The 20,378-nt window shown below is 41.9% G+C and overlaps 2 protein-coding genes across 2 annotated transcripts; one reads left to right on the top strand and one right to left on the bottom strand.

Annotated features, from left to right (window-relative positions):
* Window positions 1-5,226: 5,226 nt before the first annotated feature.
* On the bottom strand, window positions 5,227-16,232 carry LOC311106785 (interferon-induced protein 44-like; the record flags this gene model as incomplete). The annotated part of the gene is made up of 7 exons (XM_084149171.1): window positions 5,227-5,677; window positions 5,801-5,901; window positions 6,025-6,077; window positions 8,252-8,370; window positions 9,535-9,570; window positions 14,407-14,602; window positions 16,219-16,232. 7 exons carry the CDS (start codon window positions 16,230-16,232, stop codon window positions 5,591-5,593), a joined length of 606 nt encoding a protein of 201 aa, XP_084005297.1. The 3' UTR covers window positions 5,227-5,590.
* A 15-nt stretch (window positions 16,233-16,247) lies between these two features.
* On the top strand, window positions 16,248-20,378 carry LOC311106694 (interferon-induced protein 44-like). The gene is made up of 7 exons (XM_084149089.1): window positions 16,248-16,956; window positions 17,051-17,102; window positions 17,266-17,461; window positions 17,739-17,891; window positions 18,236-18,407; window positions 19,161-19,261; window positions 19,357-20,378. Exons 1-7 carry the CDS (start codon window positions 16,473-16,475, stop codon window positions 19,555-19,557), a joined length of 1,359 nt encoding a protein of 452 aa, XP_084005215.1. The 5' UTR covers window positions 16,248-16,472; the 3' UTR covers window positions 19,558-20,378.

A 20,378-nucleotide genomic window follows, 5' to 3' on the forward strand; every position in this document is an offset into this window, starting at 1 on the left:
ATGCCCATAAGCTTGACACCTGTAACAACGTAATGTATTCGGCACAAAAGCTCGTACAGGATAACTTATATATCTTAACATCACTTTGTCGGGCAAAGACTCAACATCAAAACTCAAAAGAACAGACAATGACTATTCTGTTTCTCCACTCACGCCACCCTGTCTGCGTTGCACCAAACGACGAGCATCACAAACACTGTGAATCTTCCCCTTCAGTTGGTCAGCTTTCACATTTATCGCTACTCCAGTAATCACTCCTTTCAATGGCACCCTTTTCTTGAGAGCAAAACAATTCACATCTCTTGCCCCCATTCGTTTAACACAGAGCACCTGCTCCCTCTGACCAGCAGAAACACAAACAATTATCACAAGACCACTTCTGGTTACCCTCACCGATTCCACAGCACCCACCCTGAAACCACAAATGGATCAGCCAAAAGGCAAGGGTCCACTTTTTCCAAAAACTTCACTCCTATTGTCACAGACTTTATCCTGACCTTCGGTGCAAGCCTTGGGCACCGAGAACTTCACCACACCTACCACCTCCGCCTCTCTCCTCTGTCCTCGCTCACCTCCTTTTGAAAAAGGTCAAAGATAATTGAGGAGAGGAGGCGATTGGGACGAAGGGGCGAGAGGTCGAAAATGGCGGCGAGTAGTGCGAACGAAATGGAGGAAATTGAGAAAATGTTGGTGAAGCAACAGCTGTGCTGGAATGCGAACAATATGGGTGTCAGTTTTGATGGTATGGAGCAGGATGATGAGGGTCAAGGATGGGAATGGTCGGTAGTGGAAAGACAGGAAGAAGAGAGATCATGATACAGAAAGCAGTGGAGCGTCTAGTAAAGAAAGCATAAAGAGGTCCAAGGTAGAAAGCAAGAGTAGTGATGTGTCGGAGTGGAAAGTGGTGATAGTGTTTGATGAGACCACAGGGCCTCACTTACACCCTATCCGACTAACTAATGCCATAGAGAAAGAGGTAGGTGAAGTGAAATTAGCTCGGTTCATTGGAAATGGTAGATTGTTAATATTGTGTGACAGCCAGGCTCAGCAAGAGAATATTCTGAAAATGGAAAAGCTTAATGGGAAGAAGATTAAAAGCCATGTCCCTGGTGTGTATGCTACATTGAGGGGAGTCATCACTGGGGTCCCAATATCTATGTCCACAGATGAAATTAAAGAAAATGTGAAGGGAGGCAGAGTGATTGAGGCCAATAGGTTGATCAGTAGGAAAGAGGGTCAAAGAAGTGAAAGCTTATTAGTGATACTGAGGTTTGAGAAAGTCTTGCCGGGAAAAGTACAGATAGGATTCCTTAGTTTCAATGTTAGAGAATTTGTCCCATATGCACTGCAGTGTTTTAAATGACAAAGAATGGGACATGTAGCTGCTCAGTGTAAAGGAAAGAAAATATGTGCCAAGTGTGGAGGGGCACATGATTACGGTGAATGTGGTTAAATGCTGTAATTGTGGGGGAGAACACAGTGAAGCATTTGGTAGATGCCAGGTACAGAGAGAGGCTAGAGAGGCTCAGAGATATAGGATCAGTCATGATGTATCATATGCAGAGGCCGTAAAACAGATTGATAGAACTACAATGCAGACTGATGGAGCTTACATGGATGTACCTGTAGTAAGTGGATCTACTGTCGGGGCTGGTGCTTCTGGGTGAAGGTAGGGATTTATTTGGTTTTGAATTTTATTTCCATGGTAGTACAGAATTGGGCAGATCATGATTGATTGTACATTCCAGCACAGTAGGTGGCAGCATGCACTTGAGAGAAAGAGAAAGACTGGTACTTCCTGTTTGAGTTTTTGCTTGTAAGCAGGAATCAGGAGGATAGAGTTATAGTCAGATTAGCCAAATACAGGGCTTTGTAAGCGTTTCTGTGTCTGGAATTAAGGTGATTTAGAGTTTTTCTTCGCCTCTAGTTCCACAGGTGACATGCTGATAAAAATGAGGTAAGCCTGAGTTCAGTTTCCCTGCATTAAAATCACTGGCCACTAGGAGCGCTGCCTAAGGATGTACATTTTCTTGTTTGCTTATGGCGCTATAGAGCTCCTTGAGTGCAGTCAGTGCCAGCATTGGTTTGTGGCGGTAAATAGACAACTACAAAACATATATTTAAATCTGTCTTGGTAAATAGTCGTGGGGTATTCTAACTCAGGTGAGTTAGAGTACCACAGCATGAGTCATAGTACCCATAAACCCTAGCGGTCAAACAAGGAAATGGTTCTAATCGTTTTTTCCACCATAACATTTTCCCATAGTGGATTTTAGAAACACTTAAAATAAGGGCTGTGTTTCGTGTAGGCTTACCCTGGCGTGACCGTTTGATAACCATGTAAACCATAACTTCCCTGTTTGACTGCTAGGTTTTATGGGTATTATGACACCTCCACTGTGGGGCTCTATGTGGCAGACTGAAGAGGGAGAGGCCATGACCTATCCCAGAATGCATTGCCACTAATGACCCTCAATCAGTATTGAGCACAATAAAAGTATCGATCAGAGAGAAGACACATATGAAGATTTTCATGCAGGTGCAATTACAACGGACATTTTGAGTAATATTACTCAACTGAAGCTCTATTAAAACAGCCAGTGTGAATCCCCCTATGTGGGCCATCCATACCATCCTGCTGTATCCTGGCAGGATCAGGGGCTCAGGCCTCTCTGTGCTCCAAAGCAGCCCGATATCCACATCACTAAGGAATTATCATGGTCCACACATACCACCACAGGAGAGTTTTGATATCTGCCCATAGAGAATGATAGAGATAACATTGTATCGGTCGCATTATGGCATTTGTGAGTGCATGGGCACAGGGTCATGTTTAGATGGGATCCAGCTTTTGTCAAATTTACTTAAAGTTCCTTTTTATTATTCTTTTTTAGCTAAACCTAACCCTTTTCCTAACTTTAGCCTACTACATCTACCTACATATTGAACTTCCATCCTCTCAGGCCAGAGGCACAATACAGTGGGGAGAACAAGTATTTGATACACTGCCAATTTTGCAGGTTTTCCTACTTACAAAGCATGTAGAGGTCTGTAATTATTATCATAGGTACACTTCAACTGTGAGAGACGGAATCTAAAACAAAAATCCAGAAAATCACATTGTATGATTTTTAAGTAATTATTTTGCATTTTATTGCATGACATAAGTATTTGATACATCAGAAAAGAAGAACTTAATATTTGGTACAGAAACCTTTGTTTGCAATTACAGAGATCATACGTTTCCTGTAGGTCTTGACCAGGTTTGCACACACTGCAGCAGGGATTTTGGCCCACTCCTCCATACAGACCTTCTCCAGATCCTTCAGGTTTCGGGGCTGTCGCTGGGCAATACGGACTTTCAGCTCCCTCCAAAGATGTTCTATTGGGTTCAGGTCTGGAGACTGGCTAGGCCACTCCAGGACCTTGAGATGCTTCTTACGGAGCCACTCCTTAGTTGCCCTGGCTGTGTGTTTCGGGTCATTGTCATGCTGGAAGACCCAGCCACGACCCATCTTCAATGCTCTTACTGAGGGAAGGAGGTTGTTGGCCAAGATCTCGCAATACATGGCCCCATCCATCCTCCCCTCAATACGGTGCAGTCGTCCTGTCCCCTTTGAAGAAAAGCATCCCCAAATAATGATATTTCCACCTCTATGCTTCACGGTTGGGATGGTGTTCTTGGGGTTGTACTCATCCTTCTTCTTCCTCCAAACACGGCGAGTGGAGTTTAGACCAAAAAGCTCTATTTTTGTCTCATCAGACCACATGACCTTCTCCCATTCCTCCTCTGGATCATCCAGATGGTCATTGGCAAACTTCAGACGGGCCTGGACATGCGCTGGCTTGTGCAGGGGGACCTTGCGTGCGCTGCAGGATTTTAATCCATGACGGCATAGTGTGTTACTAATGGTTTTCTTTGAGACTGTGGTCCCAGATCTCTTCAGGTCATTGACCAGGTCCTGCCGTGTAGTTCTGGGCTGATCCCTCACCTTCCTCATGATCATTGATGCCCCACGAGGTGAGATCTTGCATGGAGCCCCAGACCGAGGGTGATTGACCGTCATCTTGAACTTCTTCCATGTTCTAATAATTGTGCCAACAGTTGTTGCCTTCTCACCAAGCTGCTTGCCTATTGTCCTGTAGCCCATCCAAGCCTTGTGCAGGTCTACAATTTTATCCCTGATGTCCTTACACAGCTCTCTGGTCTTGGCCATTGTGGAGAGGTTGGAGTCTGTTTGATTGAGTGTGTGGACAGGTGTCTTTTATACAGGTAATGAGTTCAAACAGGTGCAGTTAATACAGGTAATGAGTGGAGAACAGGAGGGCTTCTTAAAGAAAAACTAACAGGTCTGTGAGAGCCGGAATTCTTTCTGGTTGGTAGGTGATCAAATACTTATGTCATGCAATAAAATGCATATTAATTACTTAAAAATCATACAATGTGATTTTCTGGATTTTTGTTTTAGATTCCGTCTCTCAGAGTTGAAGTGTACCTATGATAAAAATTACAGACCTCTACATGCTTTGTAAGTAGGAAAACCTGCAAAATCGGCAGTGTATCAAATACTTGTTCTCCCCACTGTATATGAATTTCTGGTTGGATCAGAATCGCCGTTATAATCATTGGCCAGTACTTAGAATTAAGTAAAACCACAAGTCCAAATCCCTATCTCCGTCCATGGCTAATTTAGGAAAGGGCCAATTTTAGCTAGCTACCTAGCCACCGGAGGACAACAGCACAACAAGTTGCAACAATTCAAGTTCTGTCAATGACGTTTGGCTTGATGTGATGTGATGTGATTGGTGTGAAGCCAAATCCAAACTGGCTTCCCTTGACACTTTTTTTTGGTGTGCCAGAACCATTCACAGTTGAGCTCACTCAGTTTAGCTCAACGCTGATAGGCTATTATTGTATAAAAATATATAAAGGGAGGACACATTTTCGCTGGATTCCCTTGCATTTAATGCTACTGGCGGCAACATTATCATACTCTTTTTGACCAAACAGCATCAGACAGATTCATCGCTCTGATTCTTTCTCCGGTGAGATACATTCAGCCTCTTGCGAATTGAAGGAAAATTATGAAACACAGAGACGAAAGATAAATAATTGTGTATGTTTTTTTGTACATTTTCTAGAGAACCCCTGGCATCCATGAATACACGCCACTGTTTCAAAGTATACAATAGGCCAACATAAAAAACAGACATTGTCATCTTCTCATTGGTTTATTGTACAAAAACAAATTCATCCCACCGTGTAGCTCAGTTGGTAGAGCATGGCGCTTGCAACGCCAGGGTTGTGGGTTCGATTCGCACGGGGGGGCAGTATGAAAATGTATGCACTCACTAACTGTAAGTCGCTCTGGATAAGAGCGTCTGCTAAATTACTAAAATGTAATACTTTGTCTCACTTGAATTAATTTGTTATTTTTAAGCCTAATAGCATACAACACGTAGGTTCCAACATCTGGAACAAAATTAAACACCCAAAAGAAAACAAAAAACATTATCCTATCACAATAAAAAAAACTGCAAATGATTTCTCACCAATGGTTATTCGTCAAATATTAAAAGGTTACTGGGCTTATGGTGGAATTCTGCAAATGTGGAGGTTCTTTACTGGAAGCACATAGGACACTGGCAAAACCACCACCTCTGCTGCCTTCTGCAACTGTGGCATAGCAGAACATATGATAGATAGAAAATAGATTGCAAATAAAACTTTAAAAATACTGTTTCATCATATTATAGAGTGAATCTAAATTGATTAAAACATTTGAATTATTTAACCTACCTTCTCCTGTAGGATCCTTATAGAGTAGACAAACGTCACATCCTCTTGGACGGCATGACACACCTTGTCCACATGGGTCAACAGAACATCCTGGGGGATGTCTGGAGAGGATGGTGTCGTGTGTGTGTGTGAGGGAGTGTGAGAGAGAGAGAGAGAAATCAGTTAGGTATATCTATGATCAACTGATATCAAAATTGCTCTCTGAAGTTTTGGGATGAGCTCACCCAGATATGCGATCTCAGCTTGAAGTGTCCTCAGTGTCTCTGTAAGGTCCTCACTGGTGGACATGACTTGGCAGGCATTCAGAACGAACATCGCACAATGGATTTGGTCATTTATCGATGGATCAGGTCTGTAACCTGGTCTCACGCTTTGAACAAGCCGACTGAGTCGTTGCGCAAAATAGTATGCAGCATCATCTAGATATGTGTGCAACAAAAGTTCAACATTCACCTTCTGCTACCATTTCTGTCAACCCGTTTAAGCATACAGTTTGACAAATACATTCGATAAATCCAAAGTACGCACCACACAGAATGCACTGCAACTGCCTCTGCAATGCAATGCTGCAAGGCAAACGCAGCGTTCCATTGGAAATTAATGTACTTCTGGTGTACCAAAACGCAATGACACAGTCGGTGTGTTCAAAGCGTTAGCTTTGATGGGCGCATAACTTTGAAACTATTGTGTTGGGGAATCATTTTATTGATGAGAAGCAAACAAAACAGATACTGTACATTAGTATATATACAGTGAGGGAAAAAAGTATTTGATCCCCTGCTGATTTTGTACGTTTGCCCTCTGACAAAGAAATGATCAGTCTATCATTTTAATGGTAGGTTTATTTGAACAGTGAGAGACAGAATGACAACAAAAAAAATCCAGAAAAACGCATGTCAAAAATGTTATAAATGTATTTGCCTATTAATGAGGGAAATAAGTATTTAACCCCCTCTCAATCAGAAAGATTTCATTCTCACAGGTGTCTTTTATACAGGTAACGAGCTGAGATTAGGAGCACACTCTTAAAGGGAGTGCTCCTAATCTCAGTTTGTTACCTGTATAAAAGACACCTGTCCACAGAAGCAATCAATCAATCAGATTCCAAACTCTCCACCATGGCCAAGACCAAAGAGCTCTCCAAGGATGTCAGGGACAAGATTGTAGACCTACACAAGGCTGGAATGGGCTACAAAACCATCGCCAAGCAGCTTGGTGAGAAGGTGACAACAGTTGGTGCGATTATTCGCAAATGGAAGAAACACAAAATAACTGTCAATCTCCCTTGGCCTGGGGCTCCATGCAAGATCTCACCTCGTGGAGTTGCAATGATCATGAGAACGGTGAGGAATCAGCCCAGAACTACACTGGAGGATCTTGTCAATGATCTCAAGGCAGCTGGGACCATAGTCACCAAGAAAACAATTGGTAACATACTACGCCGTGTAGGACTGAAATCCTGCAGCGCCCGCAAGGTCCCCCTGCTCAAGAAAGCACATATACAGGCCCGTCTGAAGTTTGCCAATGACAACTCGCCGTGTTTGGAGGAGGAGGAATGCTGCCTATGACCCCAAGAACACCATCCCCACAGTCAAACATGGAGGTGGAAACATTATGCTTTGGGGGTGTTTTTCTGCTAAAGGGACAGGACAACTTCACCGCATCAAAGGGACGATGGACGGGGCCATGTACCGTCAAATCTTGGGTGAGAACCTCCTTCCCTCAGCCAGGGCATTGAAAATGGGTCGTGGATGGGTATTCCAGCATGACAATGACCCAAAAAACACAGCCAAGGCAACAAAGGAGTGGCTCAAGAAGAAGCACATTAAGGTCCTGGAGTGGCCTAGCCAGTCTCCAGACCTTAATCCCATAGAAAATATGTGGAGGGAGCTGAAGGTTCGAGTTGCCAAACGTCAGCCTCGAAACCTTAATGACTTGGAGAAGATCTGCAAAGAGGAGTGGAACAAAATCCCTCCTGAGATGTGTGCAAACCTGGTGGCCAACTACAAGAAACGTCTGACCTCTGTGATTGCCAACAAGGGTTTTGCCACCAAGTACTAAGTCATGTTTTGCAGAGGGGTCAAATTTTGCAGCATGTCAATTTATAACATTTTTGACATGCGTTTTTCTGGATTTTTGTTGTTGTTATTCTGTCTCTCACTGTTGAAATAAACCTACCATTAAAATTATAGACTGATAATTTCTTTGTCAGTGGGAAAACGTACAAAATCAGCAGGGGATCAAATACTTTTTTCCCTCACTGTGTATATATATATATATATATATATATCTCAAAGTTGGTTATAACAATAAAATAAATAAAAAAAAGTAGGCCAACAAGTTTGCATGTGTCAAATGTGGACAAGAGCATAGCAAGCAATATAGGCCCATCTCTTCTGATATTTATCCTCAGTAAGACTGAGGGGTTTGAACATCTTGAAAAGGTAATACTATACATCATGTCCCTCGGGGGTGTGTCCCTTGATAACAGCCAGTAAGTCTGTGAGAGTCAGGCCAGTCGTCTCACCGTCCCCCAGAGCCAACACATCACACAGGGTCAGAGCTTTGGGCTTCCCCCCTCTCCAGGGGCGGTGTGTTCAATAGGGCGATATGGGCGACGCACTGCCAAACGGGAAAAGGAAGGGATTTTTTTTCTAATCAATTATATCACGGCAACAGTAGTTATCAGTGTTCTAATCTGATCTGACTGCCACTAAATGTCCAATCAGGCTAAAGTCGTGCTTCAAATGGCCCCCCCCCCTTTTGGGGCGATTTCAGTCAGGTTGAAAATCGCCCAGAAGTCTGTCATAGACTCCCATGTAAAATCTATTTTTTTCAAATTTCAGAGCTTTCAATACAATCTCTATGGGTTTCTGAGGGCTTGCACTTACGCGCTTTCGTCATACGTAACGTAACCATGAACGTAACTAAGAAAATAGCGGGTAGCAGCGTCTCTGTTGCGACCTGCAGTGTGGCGTTATCTTATGTTTTTAATTTGTACACTTAGTGGCGTTATTTTATGTTTTTAATTTGTACACTTAGTTTACAAACATTCTGCCAACCATGGATTTCCAGTGGTGGGTTTTGGACTGATCTTGTTGATCGTGTACATACCCGCTACGAACGGACTAAATAATGAAAACGCTGCTGGCAGCGGAATCCAATACAGCAGAACAAACTTCCCTTACCCACCACCTTGCTGATTAATGCCCAGTCACTGAGGGGGAAAGCGGATGAGTTGTCAGCGAATCTGCGCTTCCAACACGAATATCGGGAGGCCTGTTTGCTGGCATTTACTGAGACTTGGCTGGATGACAGAGTCCCGGACAGAGAAGTGGAGCCGGCCGGCTTCACCCTGGTCAGAGCGGACCGCGATCTGACAGTCACAGGGAAAATCGATCCTGGTAAGAGAGCGACTCTGTACCCCCGACATTGAACTGCTTTCTGTGTCACTGCGACCTTACTATCTGCCCCGTGAGTTCCCCCAATTGTTTGTTACCGTTGTGTACATTCAACCAAAAGCTAATATAACAAAGGCATCAGAGATTATTTATAATCTGTCACAGAAACTGGAATCCATCTCCCCAGATCAGTCAATAAATGCTTCTGGTATTGACTTATATGCTGCCCCTGTCTTCATGTTGTTGCTGGACATATCTTTTTTAAAATGTGTGTAGGTCACCTAAATCATCAGAAAAATTGCCCCCCCTGAGAATTTTTTCAGGAGCCGCCACTGCCCCTCTCTCTGACCGGATGTCATACGACTTCAGCTGGTAGATAAGAGAGAGGAGACAGTGTTTTGCGAGTAAATTATTTAGACAAACTCAGACGACTGCTAAAGAGACAGACATACAGAACACCCATTCCCTCCCACCACCCACCCTCAGGTCGAGTCCTCACACTCATAAACACATTGATATGGCAGTCCAGATGTTCCCAAGCATCAAGAATGTCTCTGTCTGTTACAAATTATACTCCTTGGATTTCTATCTCAGTCAAGGCATTATCTACAGTATCTTAACGTTGCTAGTGAAAGTCTACACACCCCTTGCACAGTCTTCACATTTTGCTGCCTTAAAATGTAATATTAAAGGGATTCAATTAGATTTTTTCCCCTACAGATGTACACAACCTATACCATATTTTCAAAGTGAAAGTTAGACATTTTTCAAAATTAATTCAAAATAAAAGAATGAAGTTGTCTCAATTGTGTCTTCACACCTTAGAGTTAATACTTGGTGGGAGCACATTTGGCAGCCATTACAGCTGTAAATCATTTTGAATAATATTCTAACAACTTTGCACAACTCTTAGGGCAACATACAGTGCCTTCAGAACGTATTCACACCCCTTGACTTTTCCCCACATTTTGTTGTGTTACAGCCTGAATTTACACACACAATCCCCCGTAATGTAAAAGTGGAATTATGTTTTTAGAAATGTTTACTAATTCATTAAAAATGAAAAGCTGAAATGTCTTCAATCAATAAGTATGTAACCCCTTTGTAATGCAAGCCTAAATAAGTTCAGGAATAAAAATGTGCTTAACAAGTAACATGTTGCATGGACTCACTCTGTGTGCAATAATAGTGTTTAACATACTTTTTTAATGACTACCTCATCTCTGTACCCCACACATACAGATAATTGTAAGGTCCCTCAGTCGGGCAGTGAATTCCAATGCTTCACAAAAAAGTGCACCTATTGGTAGATGGGTAAAAATGTAAAAAGCAGACATTGAATATCCCTTTGAGTATGGTGAAGTTATTAATTGCACAGATACAGGTGTCCTTCCTAACTCAGTTGCTGGAGAGGAAGGAAACCGCTCATGAGGCCAGTGGTGACTTTAAAACAGTTAGAGTTGAATGGCTGTGATAGGAAAAAACTGAGGATGGATCAAAAACATTGTAGTTACTCCACAGTACTAACTTAAATGACAGAGTGAAAAGAAGGGAAAATATGCATCCTGTTTGCAATAAGGCACTAAAGTAAAACTGCAAAAAATGTGCCAAAGAAATTAACATTATGTCCTTTATTGCAAATACAACACAACACATCACGGAGTACCAGTCTTCATATTTTCAAGCATGGTGGTGGCTGCATCATGTTATGGGTCTGCTTGTCATTGGCAAGGACTAGTCAGTAAAAAGAAACAGAATAAAGCACAGGCAACATCCTAGAAGAAAACCTAGCTTAGTCTGCTTTCCAACAGACACTGGGAGACAAATTCACCTAAACACAAGGCCAAATATCCATTGGAGTTGCTTACCAAGACGACATTGAATGTTCCTGAGTCGCCTAGTTACAGTTTTGACTTAAATCGGCTTGATAATCTATGACTTGAAAATGGCTGTCTAGCAATGATCAACAACCAACTTGACAGAGTTTGAAGAATTTTAAGAATAATGTGCAAATATTGTACAATCCAGGTGTGCAAAGTTCTTAGAGACTTACCCAGCAAGACTCACAGCTGTAATCGCTGCCAAAGGGGATTCTAACATATATTGACTCAGGGATGTGAATACTTACAGTGCATTCGGAAAGTATTCAGACCCCTTGACTTTTTCCACATTTTGTTACGTTACAGCCTTATTCTAAAATGGATTTAAAAAATATATATATCCTCATCAATCTATACACAATACCTCATAATGACAAAGCAAAAATACGTTTTTAGAATTTTTTGCAAATGTATAAAAACATAATAAAACATTACATAACTATTCAGACCTTTTGCTATGAGAATCGAAATTGAGCTCAGGTGAATCCTGTTTCCATTGATAATCCTTGAGATGTTTCTCCAACTTGATTGGAGTCCACCTGTGGTAAATTCAATTGATTGGACATGATTTGGAAAGGCACACCTGTCTATATAAGGTCTCACAGTTGACAGTGCATGTCAGTGCAAAAACCAAGCCATGAGGTCGAAGGAATTGTCCGTAGAGCGCAGAGACAGGATTGTGTCGGGGCACAGATCTGGGGAAAGGTACCAAAAAATGTCTGCAGCATTGAAGGTCCCCAAGAACACAGTGGCCTCCATCATTCTTAAATGGAAGAAGTTTAGAACCACCAAGACTCTTCCTAGAGCTGGCCGCCTGGCCAAACTGAGCAATCAGGGGAGAAGGGCCTTGGTCAGAGCGGTAACCAAGAACCCAATGGTCACTCTGACAGAGCTCCAGAGTTCCTCTGTGGAGATGGGAGAACCTTCCAGAAGGACAACCATCTCTGCAGCACTCCACCAATCAGGCCTTTATGGTAGAGAGGCCAGACGGAAGCCACTCCTCAGTAAAAAGGCACATGACAGCCCTCTTGGAGTTTGCCAAAAGCCACCTAAAGGACTCTCAGACAATGAGAGACAAGATTCTCTGGTCTGATGAAACCAAGATTGAACTCTTTGGTCTGAATGCCAAGCTTCACGTCTAGAGGAAACCAGGCACCATCCCTGAAGCATGGTGGTGGCAGCATCATGCTGTGGGGATGTTTTTCAGTGGCAGGGACTGGGAGACTAGTCAGGATCGAGGGAAAGATGAACGGAGCAAAGTACAGAGAGCTACTTGATGAAAACCTGCTCCAGAGCACTCATGACCTGACTGGGGTGAAGGTTCACCTTCCAACAGGACAACGGCCCTAAGCACACAGCCAAGACAACGCAGGAGTAACTTTGGGACAAGTCTCTGAATGTCCTTGAGGCCCAGCCAGAGCCGGACTTGAACCCGATCGAACATCTCTGGAGACCTGAAAATAGCTGTGCAGTGACGCTCCCCATCCAACCTGACAGAGCTTGAGAGGATCTGCAGAGAAGAATGGGAGAAGCTCCCCAAATACAGGTGTGCCAAGCTTGCAGCGTCATACCCAAGAAGACTCGAGGCTGTAATCGCTGCCAAAGGTGCTTCAACAAAGTACTGAGTAATGGGTCTGAATACTTATGTAAATTTAATATTTCTGAATTTCATTTTCAATAAATTAGCAAAAATGTCTAAAAACATGTTTTCAATGTGTGTGTAGGTGGGGGAGAAAGAAATACAGTTAATCAATTTTAAATTTAGGCTGTAACACAACAAAATATGGAATAAGTCAAGGGGTATGAATACTTTCTGAAGGCACTGTATGTCCATTGTTTTTGTCAAAATTGCTCAAGCTCAGTGAATTTGGTTGGGAATCATTGATGGACAGCAATATGCAAACTTTGTCTCTGATTGTCAAGCAAATTTAAGTCAGGACTGAGACTAGACCACTCAGGAACACTCACCACCTCTTGGAAAGCCATTCTGGTTTGTCTTTGGCATAACAATATGTGTCTCGCTGAAAATAAAACTATCCCAGGGTTAGGTTTTCAGAAAACAATGGCAGGTGTTCCTTGAACTTTTTGCCTGGGCTTTGATTCTTTCATATTTCTTTTGATTCTGACAAACTCCCCAGTCCCTGCAGATGACAAGCATATCCATAACATGATGCCACTACAAGGTTGATGTAATGATTCACAGATGTAAAGGCTGCCAAAGGTGCTTCCACCAAGTATTAACTCTGGGGTGTGAAGACATAAGCAATCAATGTATCCTCATTTTGTATTTCTTAGTAATTTGGGAAATTATAATGAACAAAAATATAAACGTAACATGAAACAATTAACGATTTTAGTGAGTTACAGTTCATATAAGGAAATCAGTCAATTGAAATAAATGAAATTAGGCCCTAATCTATGGATTTCACATGAATGGGCAGGGGCGCAGCCATGGGTGGGCCTGGGAGGGCATAGGCCCACCCACTTGGGGGCCAGGCACACCCCCTGGGGAGCCAGGCACGCCCACTGGGGAGCCAGGCCCAGCCAGTCAGAATCCGTTTTTCCCCACAAAAGGGCTTTATTACAGACAGAAATACTCCTCAGTTTCATCAACTATCTGGGAGGCTGGTCTCAGACCATCCCGCAGGTGAACAAGCCAGATGTGGAGGTCCTGGGCTGGCGTGGTTATAAGTGGTCGGCGGTTGTGAGGCCGGTTGGACATAATACCAAATTCTCTAAAACAACGATTGAGGCGGTTTATGGTAGAGAAATGAACATTACATTATTTGCCAACAGCTCTGGTGGACATTCATGCAGTCAGCATTCCAATTGCATGCTCCCTCAAAACTTGAGACATCTGTGGCATTGTGTTGTGGGACAAAACTGCACATTTTAGAGTGGCCTTTTATTGTCCCAAGCACAAGTTGCACCTGTTTAATGATCATGCTGTTTAATCAGCTTCTTGATATGCCACATCTTTCAGGTGGATGGATTTTCTTGGCAAAGGAGAAATGCTCGCTGACAGGGATGTAAACAAATGTGTACACAAAATTTGAGAGATATCAGCTTTTTGTGCGTATGGAACATTTCTGAGATATTTTATTTCAGCTAATGAAACGTGGGATAAACACTTTTTATATTTTAGTTCAGTATAAAAATGTGGACTAGGTTGTGTAGATCAACAGGGAAAAAAAGATTTGATCCCTTTTTAGATTACATTTTAAGGCAGTAAAATGTGAAGACTGTGCAAGGGGTGTGTAGACCTTCAATAGGCACTGTATGTATCATGCTAAATACTCCTTCTTACAGATTCTTTACTCTATACCTTCTTGATGAAGCCCTTTGTTGCAGTGCCAATAAAAGGCAGGAGAAGGACTCTGCCGAACATCACAGATCTGACAGAGTTGATGAAGCTGGATTTTCCTGACCCAGCAGGACCCATCAGCAGAACCCTGACCCGGTTCAGAGACTGGCAGGCCGGTTTGAAGGAGACCAGATTCTTCCTCAGTGACCCTCTCCCTCTGGTGAAATGGAATAGCACAGAAATAGACATACTATTACATCAGACCAGACCTGGGTTCAATTAAGTGCTGTCAGAGTTAATCAGATAACTCAAGTTAACATTTTGTAATTAAGTGCAATCTTAATTGTCTGAAAGCATTGGAAATACTCTAAACATCCAAAATAGATAATCTATACAGCTCAAATCAACAATGCCATGTAAAAACAAGTTGACATTGAGGTTAAAGGGGGTGTGCTTTCTCAATTTACCTAATTTGGTAAATGTTACTTTAGACAACATCAAGATGTCAGTATAAATAACAGATCAATTTGAGCAAATACGGTATTTACCATTAATCACGATTAAATCACAGCAAAACCTGCGATTATCTTGATATCATTTTTTGGGGACAGCCCTAGTTCAAAGACATGCTTATTTAAGTATTTGTATTTTAATTACTTATTGTCTATGTATTTGCAAATAATTTGGTCGAATCAACTAATTCTATTTGTAGTATTTGAAAGTATTTGCAAATAATTTCCTATAATTACTATTTGAATCTATTTTCAAATAGTCTACTTGTTTCCAAATATATTTCAAATACCCCTACCACCAAACATACCCGGGTTCAACTACAAATGTGTCTTTGAAAATACACTTGTCAATGTATGAGTATTTTCAAATACATTACAATACTTTCCAAGTGTATTTCCGAATAAAATTTGTCCTAAAACGTACTTTGAAATGTAGCCTATGTTTAAGTAATTGAAAAAACCTTAAATAGTAATTGAACCCAGGTCTGCATCAGACAACCTTCAAAAAGCAGACTGCTGAAAGTTAATGTGTGATACTCCTGATGAATTCCGTAAATTAATTCACAATGTGACCTATTCCTCAGTTCATGACAGCTCCCTCCAAGCACCTTGAATATAAAATGAATAGTGCATAATCAGAACAATTAACAGTACAATAAATATATTTACTTCCAACTCGATACAGCTCAACATCCAGGTACTGCGGCCCCTGCCAACTCTGGTGATATATCATATCCAACGATTTCACGCACATTTCTCTATTCTTGGTGTACAACTTTAGACATTCCCCAAACTTCAAGCAACCATTAGAACAAGAGATTGAAAAATGTGTCGCCTTAGAGTCATCCAGAACAGGGAAGTGTGTTACTTCTTGATGGTTTATTTCGAAGGCAAATGAGTAAATCTCAGACGATTTACTCATTACATCCCCAGATTTGAAATACAATATTACAACAAATCTTCCTTCTTTGTCAAATTTAGATCTCAACGTATGCATGTAGAACCTATGGTGGCTTCCCTTGTTGAGCAGGTGAAGTTGGGCAGGTTCAGGAAGGAGCTTCAACAAATACGTCTCTTGCTCGAAGCTCAATGCAGGTACTACTGAAGACATTAAAACATTTGATGTCACAAGACTTCACGAAATCTACTACTGCTATGCAAATGAAATAATTCCAAGTTTCTGAGTGGTGTTAGTGGATAGCCTACGAACACGCACCATATCAATAGTAGGCCTAGAGTGTTTCAGAGAAACTAAACTTGTTACTACTCATAAAAGATTAGGCTACCAGGAAAATAGAATAGCTGTTTGCGCATTGCTCACCGCCCCAATGCCATCATGTCCGGTCCTTTACGTGCAGCTTTTTTTGTGGACAGTGAGTGGGCTGGTCTACAATAAGTTTCGTTTTTCTGGAACATTTCACTTTCGATAGGCTGTTAATTAGGCATATGTGGATATGGCCATTCCACAGTCAGAACATTATTGATTCCGGTGCGGACATTAGGTTGCTTTTGGAAATAGGCGCACATATTGTGTTTCCATTCGTAGCAGGCTAGTGATCTCCGCTTGATTTCTTCATGGCCGTATCTGCACTGGATTTGGGGAGAGAGAAACAGTTGTTAAAGTTTTTTCCCGAACCTGTCCGACTTCACCTGCTCTACACGGCGCGCCACCATGGATTTAAGATGTCTGATTTGATTTCTAAATTCGATAAAGTGGGAAGATTCGTTGTAATCGTTTATTTGGAATCAGGCATGATGAAGGGGGGCTATCTGAGTGAACGACCTGATTCCTATTTCCAAGAGGACAAAGGGGCATTTGTCTTCGAAATAGACCATCAAAAAGCAAACGTCTTTCCTGTCGTGAAGCACCGCGATTCGATCATTTTTAATAATCAGTATAATAATGAAAACTTGGCCTTTGGGCATTGCCTAAAAATTTACAACAATAAGGACAAAACACTTTGTGTTGATGTGAAGGAAGATGATACCTACACACCCACTGGTTGGAGTGAAGAGTTGGAGGTGCCCTTCATGGATGTGGAGTTGCATCGCATTCAAAGTAATTCTGCCCCAATACAATGTGATTAATTAAATGTACTCTCTGAAAATGAAGTCTAGGCCTAGTGTAATTTTTTGTTCTTATTATGTTCAAGGTGTTGGAGATGTGCTGCTGAACCCTTGGAGGGAGCTGTCATGGACTGAGAAGTAGGTCACATTGGAAATGAATTTCCTGAATCTATCAATAACAAAGTAATCTGTTCTACAGCAGTAGAGGCTAGTCTGTGGCTTAATATTGGTGGCCTAAAAGCAGTCTGCAGGCTGCCTGATGTAATATTATGGCTCTTTCTGTGCTATCTCATTTTACCAGAGAGAGGGGGTCACTGAGGAAGAATCTGGTCTCCTTCAAACCGGCCTGCCAGTCTCTGAATCGAGTCAGGGTTCTGCTGATGGGTCCTCCTGGGTCAGGAAAATCCAGCTTCATCAACTCTGTCAGATCTGTGATGTTCGGAAGAGTCCTTCTCCTGCCTTTTATTGGCACTGCAACAAAGGGCTTCATCAAGAAGGTATAGCGTCTGTAACAAAGAGTTTTTAGCATATAAGATTGATAATGCCTTGACTGAGATAGAAAGCTAAGGAGTAACATTTGGACCGCCATATCAATGTGTCCCTGAATGTGAGGACCTGCCCTGTGGGTGGGTGCGAGGGAAGGGATATATACTAAAGATACTCCCCTTTCATCTATGGATATACTGTATGTCTGTCTTTTTGGTGGTCGTTGTCTGAGTTTGTCTCTAACAAAACTCGATAACAAAACACTGTCTCCTCTCTTTATCTACCAAGCTGAAGTCGTATGACATCCGGTCAGAGAGAGGGGGGAAGCCCACAGCTCTAACCCTGTGTGATGTGTTGGCTCTGGGTGACGGTGAGACGACTGGCCTGACCCTCACAGACGCACTGACTGTCATCAAGGGACACGCCCCAGAGGGACACAAGGTAGGCGGCATTTGTTTTCTTTCTGTGAGTAGCAATGTCTTCATGATGATTCCTACCCTTGCTTGGGATAAAGATCAAAGGAACCTCCATGTAAAATTTTACTGAACATGTTATATTATTAACATGTTATGCATATGATTCACTTTGTAACCAACATACACACATTGTAGCTAACAGAGGGACAGGGCCACGAACCCAGGTTCAAACATCCTATGCATTGTGTCAATAGGGTTAACCCACTTGGTGGGAATTATAACGTGGCTCATTACTGGATCGCAACAATATTAATTAATTTGTTCTGTTTGCTTCTAATGGCAACACAATGATGTTGTCCTACTCAATAGTTTCAAAGTGATGTGCCCATCAAAGCTGAGACTTCAGGTTACAGACCTAATCCATCGGTAAATGACCAAATCCATTGTGCGGTGTTCGTTCTGAATGCCTGCCAAGTTATGACCACCAGTGAGGACCTTACAAGGACATTGAGGACACTTCAAGCTGAAATCTCAGGCCTAGGTGAATTCAGACACACACACACACATTGACTACTGTATACATATTTTTTTTATTTCACCTTTATTTAACCAGGTAAGCCAGTTGAGAACAGGTTCTCATTTACAACTGCGACCTGGCCAAGATAAAGCAAAGTAGTGCAATAAAAACAACAGAGTTACATATGGGGTAAAAAAAAACATAAAGTCAGAAATACAACAGAAAATATATATAGTGTGTGTGCAAATGTAGCAAGTTATGGAGGTAAGGCAATAAATAGGCTATAGTGCAGAATAATTACAATAGTATTAACACTGGAATGCTAGATGTGCAAGAGATTATGTGCAAATAGAGATACTGGGGTGCAAAAGAGCAAAATAAATAACAATATAGGGATGAGGTAGTTGGGTGGGCTAATTTCGGATGGGCTGTGTACAGGTGCAGTGATCGGTAAGGTGCTCTGACAACTGATGCTTAAAGTTATTGAGGGAGATAAGAGTCTCCAGCTTCAGAGATTTTTGCAATTCATGTTGGATCTTAATTTGAGCCAGTTTACTACAGCAGGAAATGTAAATTATTATGTGGATTATAATTCATGCACATTTTTGTAGGGCTTGATACATTTTTTGTTAGGGCAAATCAAGTCTGAAATTTCAAAGTGGAAATTACCAAATTTAGAACCCTTTTTAAAACTCAAATACACTACAGGTTTGCATTCTCAGCAGCAAAAGAGTGATCAAATTAAGATCCTACATCTGTATGACCCTGTCCATCCAGATATCCCCCAGGTGGTTCTGTTGACCCATGTGGACCAGGTGTGTCATGCTGTACAAGAGGATGTGAAGTTTGTCTACTCCAGCCGGATCCTACAGGAGAAGGTAGGCCTACTATAAAAGATTAGGTGTAGTTTAACGTGTTGTAATACCATTATATCTGCAATCTATCTTCTATCTTATGTTCTGCTGTGCCACAGATGCAGAAGGCAGCAGAGGTGGTGGGTTTGCCACTGTCCTATGTGCTTCCAGTGAAGAACTACTCCAGTGAGCTGTCTGTGAGCTGCAACACTGACATCCTGCTGCTGAGTGCAGTTCATCACATTCTCCAAGCTGTTGACGACACTTATGAGGAATACTGCCCTCCAACCCCTGCAGATGCCAGTCCAGTGACTGTTTAATGTTTGATAAGTAACTGGGTGGAAAGGTATCTTGCTGTAATGCATGTGTCATTACAGCAGAATTAGTTACTTGAAAAAGTAATATTACATATTACTTGTTACATATAACAAAAGTAACTTGTTACTTTACAATATTACTTTGCATGAAAGTAACACGTTATATTACTTTGCGTTGCATTCATGAAAAATCTAAAAACCTCAGTTTGTTGAACTTTCTGAGCCTCTGAGGGAGCGAGGTGAGCCACGCACGCTCTACCAAAGATAGGCTCATCTAATTCATAAAAAAATTACCTTCAACCCGATCAGGAATATCTTGGTCACAACTATTTCCTAAATGGTGTAGGCTGATGTATTCACTGATGTATTTATGTCTGAATTTTGCAGTACATTTGCGGTGAAGATTATACCAGTGTAGGTAGCCTCTCACACAAGATTACCTTTTATGCACTGTGAGATGCACAGGAGGTTGGTGGCACCTTAATTGGGGGTGACGGGCTCGTGGTAATGGCTGGAGCGCAATAAGTGGAATGGTATCAAATACATCAAACACATGGTTTCCATGCCATTTCATTCGCGCCATTCCAGCCATTACTATGATGAGTCCTCCCCTCAGCAGCCTCCACTGGTGAGATGTAGGCTAAGCACTGTTGTTTTCATCAATTTACGAGACAAGAAAATATCGCCCTACCTTTCTGTAAATTCAACCATCTAAATCAATAATTCCATGTGTCCTCCTTTGAAAACAAGTTGTACCAAATGATAATCCACAAACTGCAGCCATTTTCCAGCGCACTGATCATAAAATTGAAAGCCTGTCTCTA

The sequence above is a fragment of the Coregonus lavaretus genome (genome assembly GCF_964263955.1).
Source record: "Coregonus lavaretus genome assembly, chromosome: 31".
In the NCBI taxonomy this organism is placed as follows: Eukaryota; Metazoa; Chordata; class Actinopteri; order Salmoniformes; family Salmonidae; genus Coregonus; species Coregonus lavaretus.

What these genes read in the sequence shown, in the direction of transcription:
- LOC311106694 (XM_084149089.1), top strand. Translation starts at nt 16,473, where the DNA reads ATGGCCGTATCTGCACTGGATTTGGGGAGAGAGAAACAGTTGTTAAAG. An exon ending in GAGCTGTCATGGACTGAGAA is followed by an intron (nt 17,103 to 17,265) that starts GTAGGTCACATT and finishes TCATTTTACCAG; the next exon opens with AGAGAGGGGGTCACTGAGGA. An exon ending in AGCTGAAATCTCAGGCCTAG is followed by an intron (nt 18,408 to 19,160) that starts GTGAATTCAGAC and finishes CTGTCCATCCAG; the next exon opens with ATATCCCCCAGGTGGTTCTG.